We start from the raw sequence: 19,626 nt of genomic DNA, 5'->3' as shown, positions 1-19,626 counted from the left end.
TTATTATAGAGATATATTATATATATATATGCCCAGTGCTACTATAAAACAATTCGAGTGGGGGTTAAAATTCCTAAAAGATAATTTTATGTCTTTTTGAAACACAATTAGACAACTATAAATGCTTATTATTGCTTTTTAGTTACTGGAATGAACCTTCCGCAGACCTTTCGATACCCAGGGACACATTCCTGAAATGAATATGTTGAAAATTCCACATCTCACTTTAATCATATGTTTGGATAACAGAGGTTCGAGAAAACCGAGAGGATATCGAAAAGGATTTCTGGGATCTGGCTGCACGAAAATTAAGTTGGTAAATAAACGATAGCGGTGGCAATAAGGAAGATACCTTAAATGTTCTTCTGGAATAAACTCTGATATTACCCAGGGACTTTAAGATGAAATAACATGACGATAATCTGCTGAAATTTGGATTTTTTTGAGGGGTGGACCACTTTCAGATGGAAATGACATGAAGAGACGTTACATATGTCACCATTTAGGGGACTTTTAATGCCACGAATAAATTTATATTCTATGTTTTTATTTGAATAAGGATTTCACTTACTCGTAATACGCATACATCATAAATCGTTACTATTCGTAACACTCAATCCATCCATATCCATCCATATATATCTATATATATATAGATATCATATATAATATATTATATTTATAATATGAAGTGGTGTGGGGTGTGTGTTCTATTATATATTATATATATATAATATATATATATATTATAATATAATATATTATATGAAGAAGCGTAATGACTTAATTTGTTACGCTACTGTTTAGTTGGTAGCTCTGAAGTTTCCTGTGGAATTGAAGAAGATTTCTCGCTCCCGTAATCAAAATACGTATAGTACCCGAACGAAGACAAACTTGGTCAGTATTAGTTGATTGACAGCAATTTTAGCAGTAACTATCAACAGCTTTAGCTGGAATCAATAGAAAATGTTTTTATCAATTAACAAGGACATCTGTTCTTCATGACAGGCAAGAAAAAAATACGTAGTGCCTTATGTGTCAAGCATGAAAAGCATCAGAACTTTCAAGGTCAAACGTCAGTGCCGTCACTGTAACCAAGATTTACAGACACTGGATGGATGTATTAGGTATCTTCTCTGTAAGAAATCTCAAATGCAAATAGGCTACAGGAACCATGGAGGGTGTGAGATTCCTGCGACGCCTAAAATATAACTTGATTCAGGTAGTGTAGCTATACCAAACTTATTTTTTGAAATACCTACTAATACTAGCTAGGTATCTTGAATGAAGAAATAAACTTGGGCTAAGTTTTTTCTTATCGCATCCTCGGAATGCTGTGGGTTGATCATCCTAGGTAGTACCAAGTAAACGAGTACAAATGTTGTGCTGTGGTACTTACCTATGCTATAGGTAGTAGGTATAGCTACCTAGTACCGAATGCCTAACCATAGTCTATTATACTAGGTACCTACCTACCTAGTATACATGAACTAGTCTAATCTATAGTAGGTACTACTACCTGCTATAGGTATGCCTACTAGTAGGTAGCTACCTAGGCTACTGTATTTTTCTTAGCAGCTACCTACCTATCACTGCTTTTCTTAACTGTCATTGTTGGTTCAAACTGCTCACTAACCACCTAAATTGTCGTACTGGTTACTAGCTACCTATGTGGTTAGGTAATGTGGGTAGATCTAGGGTACTAGGTATCCGCAGCAGTGCAGACTATGGCAGTTGCAGTTTTACCTCCTGGACAAGAATTTTAAGTAATATGTATTTGGATGACTGTAATTAACCCCCAGGGGCCAGTACTAAACACGACGAAATACATTGGACGCTCCAATCCCTAGTGGATGTCGTATCCGCGGTTACGTTTCTTGCAGGGTAATTCTACAGAATAGTTCGACACAACTGCAAGGAACATAACCGCTGATACGACATCCACTAGGGATTAGGGCGTCCAATGTATTTCGCCGTGTTTAGTACTGGCCCCTGGGGGTTAGACTAATTACAGTCGTCCGAATAAATATTACTTGAAATTCTTGTTCAGTAAATAAAATACCATAGGAAAGCGTCACTTGCCATAGTCTAGGCCACCGCGGATCACTTCTGTAGAAATACCGTAATGTGTTTCAAACTGTCATTATTGTTGCAATCCTCTCACTTTTTAAGTTTCCCCTTCACTCTACATCCAACAATTAGCCTCTATGGTGAGCCCAAGTGGGAAACTAGGTTATTTATTTTTTTAGTAATTGATGGTGATACACATGAATTATTTACCAGATAATTAGTTACCTATACCTAAATCATGAAAATGTAACGAACAATTTCTACGATGTATCTTAGCTTAGCTTAACCTAATTTATATCTAGAACACTGTAAATTGCAAATGTGAAAAACAGAATTATTGTTCCTACACGATGTACAAATCACCGGTCCTTTACGATAGGAATTACTAGGTAGCTACTCTCGACAAAGCTGGAAAACTGCCATTATACTCTTGAACAACCTAGTTAAGCAGTAGTACTAGGCTAACTACCGTCCAGTATGCGGGAATACCTGGCTGCCGGAATGTAAATATTCCAATTTGCTTTTGGCCATCATGCGATGAAGATGTGTTTTCTTGCGCTCTGCCTGATTGTTGTTAAGCTTGTTTTGCCAGGTGGGATCTTTTCTTACTTTTTGTGTATAGTATTCTAGTGTATTTGATATTTAATTATTAACATACAAACTCACTATTTGTGATAGCCTTGCATAGGCCGTCTTCCCCTAGCATGTGTATCTTGGGGTTGGTGGCCAAGGGTGTAATATTCACCCTTATCATTTATGGTGTGAGCATAAAATGTAAGGTGTGACTGTATATCTTTTGTGACCTATGCTGAATGTTGCTAATTGTTGCTTGCACTGACAGCGAGTATGCCGGGAGAAAACTTCAAAGGAAGGTTGCTGAGTGTTGTCAGAAAGTTTTATCCTTTCCAATGGTGGCCTTGGTAGCTGGCCCTTTGTCTTTATTTCTCTCTCCCAGTAATCTTTCCTTATGGCAGTCTTTCCCTCAGGAGGGATCTCTCCTTTGGGAGAGGGAACTGGGACTCCGTCCCCATGGTCTAGAGTCCAGGAGCCTCTGGAGCTCAGACCAAGGTTCATCCTTCAGTCCCTAACCACCTTGTTCAAGAATTTATTGTTTGTATTCCAGCTACGCCACAAGTATGTCCTATTGTGAAGGACCTCAGGTTTGTATAGTTAGCAAAAATACAATTTACTTTGAAAAATTGTGATTTGTTCCGATACGTAATACAAACCCTCAGTCCTTTAACAATAGGAAGGTAACTAGCGGCAGCTGGGACGGTCGTAAGCTTCGAACAAGGGGAGAACGGTAGTTAACTGCTTGTCCGATCGTGCGCGCGCTGCGCGCCCGAGCGGTGAAGAATCACTTTTGCTTTCGGCCGTGGTGTGACAGGACGTGCTCGTCATCGCTCTGCCCGCTATTTCGTCGTGTGCTTTGGATGTGTTTACAATTTCTTCTGACTGGTTTGTTAGTGGTTGTGAATGAAATTGTAAGTACTCTTTTTTCATTTTCATTATATTGTGAATTGATTGAATTATGGATCTCGAAGACCTTTCGCCGCGCCCACCAGTTGCCCGTAGAGTGTGTCCCGGGCTGCAGGGGCGTAAATGCGGTGGATTTCGCTCTTTTTCCTGAAATAGATCCCCATGAATTGTGTTATCGGTGCCGGGGGCGCGAATGTACCCGAACCGAACCATGCAATGTGTGTAATGAATTCGGTCCGAGGCGCAGTGGGTGCTGTACGAGGGTAGGAAGAGGCGTAGATCGACAAGGAGTCGTCGGAAAGCTCTCCAGCGACTCCTCCTTTGGTGACGGATACCTCGTCATCCTTCCTGCCCCCAGCTCAGCCCCCACGGTTTGTGCCTTCCCCTGCGGGGGGGGGGTTTCGGAGTCCTTCTCCTCACTCGATCCGTCGAGTGTGGAGGAGGGCGCTCGATACCCGGATGTTCAATTGTATTCGGGGTCTTCCGTCCGCTCTGGGTGGGGTTCGTCCTCCCCCAGGCGGGAGGGTGCCCCTCTAACTGACCCGACTGTTCCTCCCTCAGGTGTGCCTTCTGTGAGTGACGACCTTGGGCAGGTGTGGGCGTCGTTGGGACTGCAGGGCGCTCCCAGTATCCAGGGCTTAATTCAGCGACTGGCGGGGCCGGCAGTAGTGACTCATGGTGTAGTGACAACGACAACTAATACGGTGTCTACTCCAGCGTACGCCGCCCCTCCTCATGTGGTTTATACGCAACATATTGCGTCCGTAACCCCCACTGCATCAATCCAAATGCCGATTGCTGCCGTACCTAAGAGGGGCGTGCCGCCTCCACCTGGGTTCTATGTGCTGCCGACCCCCTACTTTCGCTGTCCAAAGAGTTCTCCCCTTGACCTGCCGCCCCCGTCCCGATGATGAAACTGGCTGAGTTGGAGATGCCTGTGACGCCTGACTATGCTGCCGTACCTGCCGCTAGTGTTGCTGGCCCAGCCGCTCGCGCCGCTCCTACGAGGCGCGCGGTGCGTGACGCTCCTACTGATGTTGCGCGGTGCTGTCCTGCTGGTCTGGTCCTGCGTTGATGTTCCTGCCGCTCCTGCCGTGCCTGCCCCTGCCCACGTCGCGTTTCGTCATGGAGGTGCTGCCGCCCCGGACTCAGGTCTTTCCGGACAGGTTCAGTCGGGCGTGTTGCTTCGGCAATTGGCCCGACTTTTCTTGTGGATGGAAGACCTTAGACGTCCTGTGTCCTGAGGAGACTGACGAAGAAGAGGAGGAAGAAGAGGAAGGTGTCGTCGTCGTCTTCATCGTCTTCTTCGTCGTCTGTTGCCGCCTCTCCCCTTCGCACTAAGGCTTCCAAGCCGAAGAAGAAGAAGGCTGCCTCCTCCCCCCCTAAGAAGGCTCCTTCGGGACCGTTCGAAAGGGCCCGGGCCCGTCCTCACTCCGGTGTGACGGGGGTGCTTCTGCTGGTCCTCCTGTTCCCTCGGGAATAGGGCCCGTCTCCTCTTCTGAGAAGAAGAAGAAGATGGGGACCAAGGGTGTGCTGGCTACCGCTGGTACATCCTCGCCTGGTCTTGGTAGCGCTGCTGCTAAGCCAGTACCAGGCTCGGCTTCTCGTCCGCGAGAAGTTCCGAGTATACGGTCTCCTTCAGGCGACCGTGCAGCCAAAGTCAAGACGCCTGAGCTCGCTCAACGTCATGACCGAGGCACGGAGCAGAAGACTGTCGAAAGTCGCGCAGGTGGACTCCTCGCCAGGCCAGCGGGCCGCTCTCGTAGCGACCAGCCGGTACCTCGGGTTGACGTGACGGTCTCTGACTGGCCATGGGTTGAGGCTGGGAAGAGGTCCCCTCGACCGACGGTACCAGCCTCGGCTGGTACCAGCGGTTTGACGTGCCGTGAGGACGCTCACTGGTCTCACCGCGAAAGCGAGCTCTGCAGATCACCTGACCGCCGCTCCCACAGGGACCGGACGGAGACGGTGGCCAGCAGCAGCTCGTCTGACGCACGGGACCGGGGTCGACGTGCTCAGTCGAGCCGCTCGCCACAGGTGAGCGGCACGGCCAGGCCTGCAGATCGATCCCCACCGCGGGTTGGTGATTGGCTGCAGCCCCCCACGTACGCTGGTCCTGCCAGCGAGCGTGGGGGGAGCGTCAGGTCTGTCTCTCCACTACCTTCAACTTCCTCGGGGTAGGCGGACCGGGAAGAGCGAGGTAGCTAGGAGTGATCGTGAGAGGTGCGCCGCTCATGATCCCGTTACGATGCCGCACGCGCCAGGTATGGTTTTAGGACCAGCCAGGTCGTACGCGCAAGTGGTTGGAGGCGACCGTCAGGGGTCTGTTGCTGTTCCTCCTTCTGAAGGAGGAGGGTCTCGAGAGCTGCTCCTGTTGGAGGGACTGGACGGTCCTACTCCTCAGGACGCTGTAACTCCTGAGATCCAGAGGAACTTTGCCCAGGTTATTGCGCTGATTCGTCAGCACAACGACCTGGGGGAAGGATCGCCGCTACCACCATCTGAGCCCACGTCCCGGCTCGAGTCATTTTGGGGCCCGAAGAGGGAACCCAAATTGACGGTGGGACTGCCGCGATCGGAGCTTGCAGACTCAGTCCTTGACCAGGTGGAGAATTTCGTCTCAGGACAAGAGGATTCACTAAAGTCAGGGACGGTCTTTCGCCAAGCTACTTCCATTCCCTCCTCCTTGCAGTCGACAGCGGAAGTTCTACGTGCCATCAGTGGATCCAATACCGCCCAAACAGGTTAACCCGGAGCTAGCTAGGCTAACTCCAGGTGTGTCCCTGCAGCAGCTCCTGTCGGAGAACTTGTGGTTCTCGCAGCAGGAGGCACTGGGCCTGGAAGCTACCGCTATGGCGGCTTTCCAGGCAGTCTCTTGGTTGGATCTGTGGTCCCTCACAGTATCCAAGGTCGCGGCCGACTCTGGGGGCGCTGCCCTCGAAGACGACCCCGACTTCAGGAGACTGTGCCAGTCTGGAGGTAGGGCCATCTCCTACCTCGCCCATCGACGGCAAACCTGTGGGCCAACTTGGTTCTCCGTCGTAGGGACGCTCTGCCCTTTACACAGTAGCCAAGGGGGCTGGGCGTGAGGCGGTAAATGAACTCCGTAACGGACCTATGAAGAGTTCCTCCGCTCTCTTTCCCGGAGAGATGGTGGACGCTGCGGTGGAGAGACGGCGCACTGATGACATGACCGTCTGGTTCACCAGGCAGTTACGAAGGTTTCTGGGCAACCTCGTAACTGCGGCTAAGCCTAAGAGTTTAGCTAGCGCTTCCTCGGCTGCTAAGACGGCTGCTCCATCGAAGCCGCCCCAGGAAAGACTCTTCCTGCTTCAAACTTCTGGTTAAAGGAGGGCCGTAACCAGCCCTCCTCCCAGCCCTCCTTTCCCCCGAGGAGGTGCTGGGAAGAAGTTGAAGCGAGGTGGGAAACGCTAGGGATGGCGAGCCATTGGGCAACTTGACAGCGCTACGGTGCTGAGACCTGGATAGTAGACGTCCTTCGGGAGGGATATCTGCTACCCTTCGAATCTCGGCCACCCCTCACCTCCACCACCCGGTCCATCTTCAGACATATGTACTAGGATCCTGAAAGGACGACGCTCTTCGGCAGGAGATCAAGACCATGCTGAACCAAACGAGCTGTAGAAGTCGTAGTAGATCGGTCACCGGGCTTTTAACAGCCGCCCTTTTCTTAGTGGAGAAGGCATCGGTGGCTGGCGCCCGGTGATAGATCTCTCTCCCCTGAACCGATTTGTTCGCCAGACTCGGTTCAAGATGGAGACGGCACGTTCCGTGCTCGACTCCATCAGGGAGAACGATTTCATGCTTTCGGTGGACCTGAAGGATGCGTATTTTCAAATACCCATCCATCAGTCCTCCAGAAAGTACCTCCGCTTCATCTTCGACAGGACGGTGTACCAATTAAGGGCACTTTGCTTCGGTGTCTCAACCGCCCCACAGGTGTTCACGCGAGTGTTTCACTCTGGTGTCTGCTTGGGCCCATTCGCACTGGATACGTCTTCTGAGGTATCTCGACGATTGGCTGGTCCTGGCGAGCTGCCGCTCGCAGTTGCTGCAGGACAGGGATCGACTTCTAAAGTTTTGTCGCGATCTGGGGATCGTGATAAACTACGAGAAGTCCGATCTCGAACCCAGGAACAGGCAGCTCAGCAATGGCAAGTCGTGATCGGCCACCTGTTCGTCCACTCGAGGAAGTTAGTTTCCTCACGGACGTCTTCACCTGCGGTCTCTCCAGTGGAGACTAAGGGAGAGTTGGTCACAGGTAAAGGATCCACACCTTAACTTCCTCGTGTCCCTCACGGAGAAGGTGAGGCAGGACCTAGCCTGGTGGCGCGACGACAGGAACCTCTTAAGAGGAGTGCCTCTACGCACTCCCCCCCCTCCCCCCCCCGGAGATGTTGCTGTTTTCAGACGCATCGACCGAGGGATGGGGCGCACACCTGGAGGAGTTGCTGGCTGCAGGTGTGTGGGACCATCACGACAAGCACCTTCACATCAATGTCCTGGAACTCAAGGCGGCGTTCTATGCTCTCCAAGAATTCCAGGACCGCTTGGTGGGACACTCAGTGGTGTTGATATGCGACAACACCACAGTAGTGGCATACGTCAACAAGCAGGGGGGCCTAGTGTCTCTTCCGCTACACCAGTTGACCGTGCAGGTGCACGAGTGGGCCACGGCTCACTCAATAGAGCTGTCAGCACGCTACATTCCAGGCAAGAGGAATGTAGTAGCAGACAAGCTCAGCCGTCAGGATCAGGTGATAGGGACTGAGTGGTTCCTACACCCAGAAGTGGCGGAAAGGCTCTTCAACCTGTGGGGGCGTCCGGTCATAGACCTGTTCGCCACCCGGCACAACAAAAAACTTCAGGTTTTTTGTTCGGCCGTGCCGGACCCATGGGCAGCTGCAGAGGACGCTCTTCAACCCCCCACCCCGGGACAACCTCTTCGTCTACGCCTTTCCTCCCTTTTGTCTGATTCGGAAAGTGATCAGCCGAGCGCTGGTCACTCCCAATCTCAGGATGATCCTGGTGGCTCCCAAACGACCTCAAGCCGTTTGGTATCCGGACCTGCTGGCTCTTCTTGCGGAAGAACCGAGAGAGATGCCCCACTGGCACAACCTTCTAGCCCAGCCACACGTAGAGCGGTACCACCGAGCAGTCCAGTCCCTACAACTTCACGGCTGGCTGTTATCCACCATCTCTTGCGAACGAGAGGCTTTTCTCGCAGCGCAGCAACGGAGATGGCTGGACACATCCGACAGTCCTCTGCAGCGTGTACCAGGGGAAGTGGGCCGTCTTCGTGGTGGTGTCGTAAATGGGGTCTATCTCCTCTCAGAGCCACTCTTCAGCAGGTAGCGGATTTCCTCGTGTTTCTTCGCCGAGAGAAGCTCCTCTCAGTACCCACAGTTAAAGGATATAGAGCCGCCCTGGCCCTTGTCCTAAAACTGAGGGGACTGGACATCTCGAACTCGTTCGAGATCTCCTTGCTTATGAGGAGCTTCGAAAGGTCTTGCCCACCCAGGGAACTCAGGCCCCCTGAGTGGGATGTGACTCTCGTCCTTAGGAGTTTGACTCGAAGACCATTCGAGCCACTCCGAGAGTCTCAGACAGGGATCTGACCCTCAAGACCCTCTTCTTGCTGGCCCTGGCATCGGCGAAGAGAGTACGGGAACTTCATGGTCTGTCCTTCAATGTTGAACATTCCAGGGGCTTGATATCTGTGACGCTCGATTTCGTCCCGAACTTCGTAGCTAAGACTCAGAATCCGTCGATCCCTGACGACAGGTTCGAGTCTTTCACGATCCCCTCCCTTCTGGATTTCACCGACAACGATACGGATGAGATGCTGCCTTGTCCTGTGAGGGCGCTACGGCGCTATCTGAAGAAAACTCGACACCTCAGGCCTGAGTGTCGACGCCTCTTCGTTAGCACTGGGGTTACCAAGAAAGAAGTATCCAAGAACACACTTTCTTTCTGGCTGCGTGAGGTGATCAGGAGAGCGTACGAGGCTGATGGTAGTGACGACATCCGTACGCTCCGACCGAGAGCCACGAAGTCAGAGTATTGGACCCTCTTTGGCGTTCCGTAAGAACTTCTCCGTGGCGCAGGTCCTGAAGGCAGGTGTCTGGGCCAACCAGACTACCTTCACATCCTTCTACCTTCGGGATATTGCCCACAAGTCCTTGGATACTTTTTCCTTGGGACCTGTGGTGGCTGCTCAACACGTTGTGTAAGCTTACCCAGCACCCGAGCAGGCAACAGAACACATCGATTCCTGGTGTGACTGTAGGAATGAATGGGTGAATGAGAGTGCGACTGGCTTCTCTTCTCCATCTTTCTCTCTCTCTACCTGTGGGCAGAGGGTCATGGTCGTCACCATGCTGGGAAGGAATTTCGATGCAGGTAAGCTACTCGACCGAGCCCCTATCTATCCCTTTAGTTAGGGATAGAAGCAAATATCCTCCACTCCCTCCAACAAGGGGGAAGGAGTGGATGCCTACTTGAGACAAACCCATAACTTTATGTTGGCTCTTGTAAAAGGAGCAAGTTCTTGCTTGCTGGTACAACGAGATACGCTAGCCTCTCTCTTAGTACTTGGCTCAGAGGTCTGACCATTGATCCTGCGGTGCACACCCCGATCAATCGGACAGAGGTTTGGATCCCTCCCTTGCTCTTACGACCAGGGAGGCATTCCAAGGTTGGACGAACACCAGTCTGTTCACCAAAAAGACTCAGATTCCACCCACCAAGAAGTGAGTCTTCCTATTGTTAAAGGACCGAGGGTTTGTATTACGTATCGGAACAAATGACAATTTGTCGAAAATTGCATTTTTCCTAACTATACAAACCTGAGGTCCTTTACATATAGTCCCACCTCATACCACCCCTCACTCTGCAACTTTTTGCATGGGCCTAAGCAAAAGTGATTCTTCACCGCCGCGCACGATCGGACAAGCAGTTAACTACCGTTCTCCCCTTGTTCGAAGCTTACGACCGTCCCAGCTGCCGCTACTTACCTTCCTATTGTTAAAGGACCTCAGGTTTGTATAGTTAGGAAAAATGCAATTTTCGACAAATTGTCATATCTTCAGTATCATGGAATTTAAATATGTACTACGTATACTGTACTGCAATGGCTTTCAGGTCCTCCTTTTGAGCTGTTTAAATCTGCTTCCCTTATGGATTTCACAAGGAAAACAACATTTTTAGTTGCTTTGGCTACAGCTCAAAGAGTAAGTGAAGTGGAAACCCTTGATAAAAAGGTAGGATTTTCTCAAGGAAAAGCAGTTTGTTCCTTGACATTAGGTTTTCTCCGATACGTAATATACAAACCATCGGTCCTTTTACAATAGGAAGGTAACTAGCGGCAGCTGGAATGGTTGTAAGCTTCAAACAAGGGAGTTCAGTAGTTAACTGCTTGTCTGACAGTGCGCGCGCAGCGCGACTGGGAGGTGAAGAATCACTTTTGCTTTCGGCCGTGTGTGTGGAGGATGTGTTCGCCATCGCGCTCTGCCCGCTTCATCGTCGTATGCTTTGGTTTTGTTGTGAATATTTTTCAACTTGGTTTGTCAGTGTTTGAAAGTGAAATTGTAAGTACGTACTGTCTTTTTAATTTTTCATTGTGCATTAATTATGGATCACCGGTCAGTGGAGCTATCCCCGCGCCCCCCCAGGGGGTGGAGGGCCACAAGTGTGGGGTCTTCCGCTCCTTTCCGGAAATTGATCCGCATGCCCTTTGTGCTCGGTGCCGAGGGCGTGAATGCTCTCGGGCCAAGCCGTGCAATATTTGTGTTAATTGGTCGGAGGTCCAGTGGGTACTGTACGAGGGTAGGAAGAAGCGTAGACCTGCCAAGGAGTCGTCGGAATGCTCTCCAGCGACTCTTTTGGTTACGGACACTTCGTCTTCTTTCCTGCCCCCGGCTCAGCTCCTGCGTATGGCACCTTCCCCTTCGGGGGGGGGGGGGGGGGGGGTTCAAGGTCCTTCCCTTCGCCCGATCCATCGAGCGTAGAGGAGGGCGCTCGTTACCCCGACGTGCAATTGTATTCGGGGTCTTCCGCTCGCTCGGGGTGGAGTTCGCCCCCCACCCCCCCGTGCGAATAATGAATATGATTGAATATGATTGATAATAAAAACGGCATAGGTTAAGTAAATGGTTTACTGCTATAATTATTTAAAAAATATGTATAATTCTTTGGAATACATAGGTCCCTGTGAAAAATAAAATACAAATTCCAGCAAAACAAATGAAGTAAACACAACTTCTTTTAAAACATGTCATATATATATAGCTACACATACATACATACATACATACATACAGAGAGAGAGAGAGAGTTCATTAATAGTTAGTATGTGAGCCTAGGTTGTCTATTACCGAGTTAAGCCGTCTAGGGATACTGTCATCCAGTCTACTGCAAATATTCTCCTCACGCATAGACTCCCACACTGACAAGCAATGGCTTATGATGGCTTGTTTACTGTTCAGAACGGAGCCAATCCCATTCCTTTGCTGTCATATGGCCCCAGCAAATTTTTCAATGGGGATTGAGATCCGGAGATTTTGCAGGCCAGTCGATCCCGAATAACTTTCTGGATGCTACTGTAACCATTTCTCACTGGCATGCTATTATGAACAGGGGAATTTTCCATTGCCAAGAATATTGGGCAACGGTTCCAGCAAATCAGTAGCATCCTTACAGATGGAATCAGCACCTCGTCAAGAATGTCAACATATAGGCTATACTGCCTGCCATTCAATCGCTCATGGATTGGCACTTAAGCACCTGGTCCGCAAGACACCATCCAACCCCAAAGGCCTGTGGTTATCCCCCCACCTCGTCGATTTGGTTTGACATATTTATCCTCAAACCTGAAAAAAATAGAGAGAAGGATTTAAGAAAATATAAATTTACAGATATTCGGAGAGAAACAATGACAGTGGGCTTACTTTTAAATATAAAAGAAACTGTTTTAACTGCAGTTCTTCCTCACATCAATAGATCTTATGGATTAAAAAAAAAAGGACCGGCGCTCTTATTAAGCCATACTTTCAGATCAAGGGGGATTGCTAACAACACAGAACTTTTGACTTTTAAGACTTGAAGTGCAATGTTAAGAAAACACTATAAGGTTATTCTATAAAACTATATTATAATTATATATATATTATATATATATAAAACTAGATATATATATATATAATATATCTATATATATAATATATATATATTATATATATATATATAGATAGTATATATAGATACATATATATATTATATATATCATAATACATACATACATACATAACCATACATATAAATATCCACAATTATGTATGGCCCTATTTGAAATTTGAATTCTTTTTCTGAGAAACGGAAACTTTCATTTAATATGCATTTAACCAAAACTTATATAGACAAAATTATACCTTTCACTTATATAACTTACCCGGTGGTTACATCTAGCTGTCGTCTCCTGACGTCAGCTAGATGTAACCACCGGGTAAGTATAAGTGAAACTTTAAATTATTATAAAAATGTCATTTTTTCGCTTTCTTTCCTCTGTTAGATGATAATATATAATTACAGACCATTTTAAATATTAGAAACAGCTACGTCAGTTGTATTTTCTGCCAGACTTAGTTTTACAGTGAAATAATTGAAAGAAATCTTTGGTTGTAGGCCTAATAGTATATATTATGAATTTGGAAAAGAGGCATAAGAAAAGTTGTCATAGCATAGTAACCTTAAACGTCTTTTAAGTCAGTGCAATGTGTATCCAAACATTCACGAGACTCGGAGGAAAGCTAGCACGAACTTCCTCTGCAACTGGTTTCCCGCCAAGCAACACTTCGAAGTGGAGGCGGGATTTTATAGATATTTAAACTGCTTCCTCAGTCATGACAATTACCTACTCCCACCCTAGCTCAAATTAATTTATATCTTCTCTTGCATTATTTCTCCCTGATTACATCGTAACTTCCATTAAAGATATTTGTCAGCAGGTTTGAAAACCAGTGTAAGAGGAATTTATTATTTTTTAAAGCTTTAGCATATACAGAGACTAGGCCTATAATACAAAGTATATCACACCTAGGCTACCACATAAAAATATATAAGGCAAAATAAATAAATGTTCATTACCTGGTTTTTCCTGGACGCCAGCAGTGCAGTCTTCCCTGTTGGTCGTTGCAAAATGTCTTCTCGTCACAAAATATAACAGTTTCCCAAAACTGCTCGCCCTTGGACAGATATTCGAGCGCAAACCCGAGACGATGGTCCATATGGGTCTATGTAAGTAGAGGCTTGAGCGCAGGTTTTTTACACAGAAGACCAGCTTCTCGAAACCGACGTCTTACAGTGTCAACTGATGTTTGTATACTTGTTTCTTGTTTCAAAGAAATTGATGACGAAAATGGGTGTTCGGTTATAAAGTTAATCAACACTGACTTCTTCTGCGGTTTGCAGCAGGGTCTCCCAAATAGGATGGCTTTCCAATCCTTTGTCGTTGTATCGTTTTAGCCATCTATACACAGTTGTCTTGTTGATATCAAGACGATTAGCTATGTCTTTTTTTGAAAATCTGGCGAGATGGAGCTCAACTATAGCTCTCCTTGTTGGGAGTGACGTTTCCGGTCGCTGTCGGGTTGCTCCAACCATATTTGGCAAATGACCACAGTTGACGTCTTGTTAGACCACGCCCACAACTACATCTCCGATATGTTCATTACATTAAATAAACTACTATGATGGCTAAAAAGTAAAATTCGTTAAGTATTTACGTCTTTTCATATTTACCATAATTAAAAATAAGGTGTTAATGTTTTTCTAATGGTCTAGCGGATATTTTGATTTAAAAAATACGTATAGCATTATACTTTAAACTATGCTAGGTGAACTGTATCTTTTTTTGAGCGAAGTTTCAAAATGTTTCGCCGTTGCAATTTAGCGTCATTAGAAATGTGAAGAAGGTAAGAGTTGCCAGTTAGTCCCTTTTTGAACAAAAATCACTGAAATCAGGTCACTCGACTTTTGCTGCATACTGTACATAAATGTGACAAGTTACTTAGTGCTAGTGCAGTGGAGGAGGTGGCTGTTCAGCCCGTTCGTTCTTCTAGGTCTAGCCCCATGTCAAACTCCCCAGATCCTGGGAGGAGGCATGCCGAAAACCGAAGGGAGGCGAGCGGGATCTGCTCCCGAGCAGTCGCCCTCAAGCAATCCTGTAGTCGTATACCAGGATGCTGTCGCTCACCATTGGAAAGGTGTTGCGAGGAAGTGTTTTTCGTCAAGCGACTCGAGTTCAGAAGTCTCCTCTCATAGAGGCTGGCGGCATAAGACGTCTAGACCGCTGAAGAGGTCTCGCGATGTTTCGCCTGCTGTGGTTCCCAAGAAGGTGGCTGCTTTGATCCCTTCCGAGCCTTCCTGTAGTTTTTGGGAGGAACCTGAAGCTTTTTTGCCAGCTGTTTCAGTCTATCATCCTTCTCTCTTAGAAGTGGAGAAGCTGGGCTCTCGCATGCCTTCAGAGCCTTCCCCAGAGCCTCCTCAAGCAGTAACTCCTGCGGTTCGAGATGTGTTTGTGGCTCATCCTTCTACTCCTCCCGCGTCTTCTACGTTGGTGGATCCGCAGCTTTCGGTTTTAGACCAGATGAATGCCAAGTTAGGCAGTATTTTGGAGCTTTTTGGCAAGTCTCTGTCATCCCCAAATGCGCTCCCAGCCACCTTGCATCTTCCGACACAGGCTCCTGTGCAGTCCTCTTCAGACTTCCATTCAGACTCACGTTTCGGCCTCAGTCCAGGCTCCTGTTCAGGCTCTCCATGTGACTCCTCTTCAGACGCCAGGTCAGGCTCCTTTCCTGACTCCTTCTCTGGCGCCAGGTCAGGCTCTCACTCGGGCGCCAGCTCAGCCGCCAACTCAGTCACTCGGATTCGCCTCAGTACAGGCGCAGACGTCTTCTCCTGCCGCCTCGCAGCTGCCTCGGGTTCATTATTGTGTGACTTCTCCGAACAGTTTCTTCGAAGGAAGCTTCGGATGTGAAAGAAGAAGAAGACGAAGTAGTTGCAGAAAAAGACAAGCATTTGTTGGGGTACAAGCAACTTTTACGATTCTTCGTCGACAACTTTGGAGATTCGTTTGCGCCTTCCGTTCCAGTTTCTCCTGGTTTGCAGTGGAAAAAGGACAGTAAGCCTGACTCCTCGTCCTCATTCACGCATCTCGTCCTCTCGATTTCTGCTAAGAAGGCTATCAAGAAAGTGAACTCTAGGCTTTTGGAGAAGAGGGAACAGGGGAAGAATGTCTTCTGGCGTCCCCCTTCGAGACTTTCGTCAAGGAGCCGTGTCTGGTATGACACTGGAGAAGTTTTTTCCTTGGGTGTGACTGCCGCCGCACAGGGAGACTTTTCTAGTCTCGTGGATTCCTCTTGTAGATCAGCCCTTAATTCTGCTAAGATTTTCGTACGGCAAGTGAACTGGATCATCATTGCAAGAGTGTTTTCCGTGTCTTTGAAGTTGTTAGCTTCCTGGATTGGGCCATTGCTTCTCTGGCTAGGAAAGTCAAGTCATTTGGGCTTTCTGAGGAGCAGTTGAAGGATTTTGCCTCTGTAGTACTTGATTGTATTGATAAAGGCATGTGATGGAGTTTCGGAGCTCGCTGCCATTTTCGCCTCTGGAGTGTTGAAGAAGAGGCAGATTTGGTGCTCCTTGTCGAAAGGGGTCTCCTCGAACCAGAAGTCCGCCTTGCTCTTCTCTCCTTTGGACAAGAAGCACCTTTTTCCGCAAGAGATTGTGAACGAGATCGCTCAGTCCTTGACGCAGAAAGCTACTCAGGATCTCTTATCGCAGTCAGTGAAGAAGCCCAGGAAGATTGCTCCGGTTCTTTCTGCATCTCGTAGTGCTTCCACCACGGAAGCCCCTAAACCATTTCGAGGTAGAGCTTCTGTTAGATCTTTCCCTAGGTTTCGGGGGAGAGGTAGAGCCTCGTCTAAAACCACTCCGTCTTCCATCAAGAAGTAGGCTCGTAGTCCTCCACACAGCAGTAGGAGCCAGATTACACCTTTTCTGGCAGACCTGGCTTCACCTGGGAGTGGATCCGTGGACTGTTCAGGTCCTGAAAGAAGGTTACACCATTCTGTTCAGGAAGCACCCCCCTCTCACAGAATTTCCTGTGGATTTATCTGCTTATCGGAGAACTCTGAGAAATTTGCCGCCCTCTATCAAGAAGTTCTCGCTTTACTGGCAAAAAAGGCCATAGAGTTAGTGGACGCTCCTCAGGAACCAGGATTTTACAATCGCCTTTTCCTGGTAAAGAAGGCCTCGGGGGGTTGGAGACCGGTGCTGGACGTGAGCGCCCTGAACGTCTTTGTCTTGAAGACAAAGTTTTCTATGGAAACGACCCAGTCGGTATTAGCAGCTCTTCATCCAGGAGACTGGATGGTCTCCATAGACCTTCAAGACGCCTACTTTCATATTCCGATTCATTCGGAATCGAGGAGATTCCTGAGATTTGTATTCCAGGGTCGAACTTATCAGTTCAGGGCCCTCTGTTTCGGCCTGTCGACAGCTCCGCAAGTTTTCACCAGAGTTCTGTCGTCAGTAGCAAAGTGGCTTCATCTGGACGGGATATGGATCTCCATGTATCTGGACGATTGGCTTCTCAGGGCAAGTTCCAGACAGAAGTGTGTGGAGGACTTACAGAAGACTTTAAGGTTGGCGGACAGCCTGGGACTGTTAGTCAACAAAGACAAGTCGTGTCTCACTCCCTCTCAGGAGATAGTTTATTTAGGAGTGAGACTGAATTCAGTTCTTTTTCAGGCTTTTCCGTCTCGTCGAAGGATCGACTCTTGACTGAACAAGATAGACGATTTTCTTCTCAGACAAACTTGCTCGGCGAAACAATGGATGAATCTGTTAGGAACCTTGGCCTCAATCGAGCAATTTGTAAGTCTGGGCAGGCTCAACATGTGACCACTTCAATTTCACTTGCAACAGAAGTGGCAAAGGAAGAAGTTCCCAGACTCCTTCATGTTCCCCCTCTCGGAAGGGATCAAGCAGGACCTCCTTTGGTGGAAGTCAGAAGGAAGACTAGAGGACGACTTGTCCCTAAGCCAGTTGAGCCCCAACCTTACGCTCTTGTCAGACGTGTCGGACAAAGGGTGGGGAGCCACTCTGGGGAAAAAGGAAGGATCGGGCCTTTGGCAGGGTCATCAGGAAAGCTGGCACATAAATCTGAAAGAGCTAAAAGTGATTCATTTTGCCCTAATGTACTTCCAGGCAGAAGTAAGAGGGAAAGTAGTGCTGGTTCAAGCAGACAACACCACGGCTCTCTCTTACATAAAAAAACAGGGGGGGACACACTCGTTCTCTCTGTGCGAGGCAGCGAGAGTCCTGCTCATTTGGGCGAAAGAGAACAAGGTTGTTTTGAGCACAAGATTTATTCAAGGCTCGAAGAATGTAAAGGTGGACATTCTCAGCAGAAGAGGACAAGTCCTCTCCACAGAGTGGACTCTACACCCCCAAATATGCAAGAAACTTTGGAAGATTTGGGGATGTCCTCTTTTGGATCTCTTCGCCACAAACAAGACGGCGCGTCTGCCACTGTATTGCTCCCCATTTCCAGACGAAGAGGCGTTTGCAGTGGATGCCATGCTTCTGGACTGGTCAAATCTAGATCTTTACGCCTTTCCTCCATTCAAGATGTTAAGACTAGTTCTGACAAGTTCAGAGGTCATCAGAACGTAAGGATGACTCTGATAGTCCCCTTTTGGCTGGCCAGGGAATGGTTTCCAGACCTGTTACAGCTGTCGACGGACTTTCCGAGAGAGTTGCCGTTAAGGAGAGATCTACTCAGACAGCCCCACTTTCTGAGGTTCCGTCACAACTTGTCCGCTCTTCGACTAGTCGCCGTCAGACTGTCGAGCATCTCCTCAGAAAGAGAGGATTTTCAAAGAGATCTTCAAGAGCTATTGCTAGACCCAGAAGAGAATCCTCTGATTGAGTGCACCAAGCCAAGTGGGTCCAGTTCAGAGCTTGGTGCAAAAAAGAAGGAATTTCGTCTTCTAAGACCCCTATAGCTCAGTTAGCTAACTTCCTTCTTTTTCTTCATGAGACTAAGAAGCTTTCTACCCAGACGATTAGGGGTTATAGAGCTATGTTGTCTTCAGTGTTCAGACATCGAGGATTAGACGTTTCTAATAATCAAGACCTCTCAGACCTGATTCGTTCCTTTGATACATCCAAGAAAAAGGAGTCAAGAGCAGTAGCTTGGAACCTGGATGTAGTTCTGAAATGGCTGATGTCTGACAAATTCGAACCGATCTCCTCTAGCTCTTTTAGAGACCTGACTAGGAAGACTCTTTTTCTCTGTGCTTTAGCATCGGCTAGAAGGATCAGTGAGCTCCATGCTATTGATAAGAGAGTCGGGTTTGCTAAGGGAAAGGCCATTTGCTCATCAATGCTGGTTTTTTTGGCTAAGAACGAAAATCCCTCCCATCCTTGGCCTCGTTCTTTCTCTATAAAGGGATTTTGACGAAGGAAAAATCTGTTTCTGGGCAAGGGTTCGTGTCGCCCAGTGAAATAATCCCTTAAGTTCATTATTTCTAGGTAAATGATACTAATATTACCAGAGAAAAAACAAAATAGGGGGATGTCAGAGTAACTGACTCGCTCACCCTAAATAAAAGAGGGTGTCGGTATGGTGCTGGGGCGAGTGAGACCACTACCACGAACCTCTTGTCATTTAGAATTGTCCTTCATCAAAATCCCCCTCCCTGAGAGAGCTGACACACGGCCAGCGCCAGCAACTACTACTACACGTCCCTCCATGCCGACCGCAGCGCCTCTCGTGGCCATCCTTGAAGTTAGATGCCAATCTTGGGCACAATGGTGGGAGAACAGGGTGGGATTTCACTGGGCTGAAGAACCCAATTGAGCATGACAGTAAGGTTAGGTGAATTGTTAGTGAGGCAGGTAGAAAGGAGATCTGGATCTTCGACTACAACTACTGGGCAGTGTCAGGGGAAACTATGTTTCCCGCTGCCACTGCCGGAAATTTAAGAGATTCCA

At 47.9% G+C, this 19,626-nt stretch overlaps 1 protein-coding gene across 3 annotated transcripts in view; it reads left to right on the top strand.

Annotated features, from left to right (window-relative positions):
- The first annotated feature begins 796 nt into the window (after window positions 1-796).
- Window positions 797-19,626, top strand: part of LOC135212109 (uncharacterized) — a 61,018-nt gene continuing 42,188 nt past the window's right edge. For 2 of the 3 annotated variants that reach the window (XR_010313819.1, XR_010313818.1), the window contains exon 1: window positions 816-1,222. Coding sequence is in view for 1 of the 3 variants with exons in the window: in XM_064245503.1 (XP_064101573.1) it covers window positions 1,175-1,222 (48 nt within the window). In the remaining 2 variants the exon portion in view is untranslated. Of the gene's footprint in view, window positions 1,223-19,626 lie in introns of all 3 variants that reach the window. The other variant, XM_064245503.1, reaches the window with a different exon arrangement.

The sequence above is a fragment of the Macrobrachium nipponense genome, chromosome 40 (genome assembly GCF_015104395.2).
Source record: "Macrobrachium nipponense isolate FS-2020 chromosome 40, ASM1510439v2, whole genome shotgun sequence".
Classification (NCBI taxonomy): domain Eukaryota; kingdom Metazoa; phylum Arthropoda; class Malacostraca; order Decapoda; family Palaemonidae; genus Macrobrachium; species Macrobrachium nipponense.
This window is presented reverse-complemented; position numbering and strand designations above follow the sequence as displayed.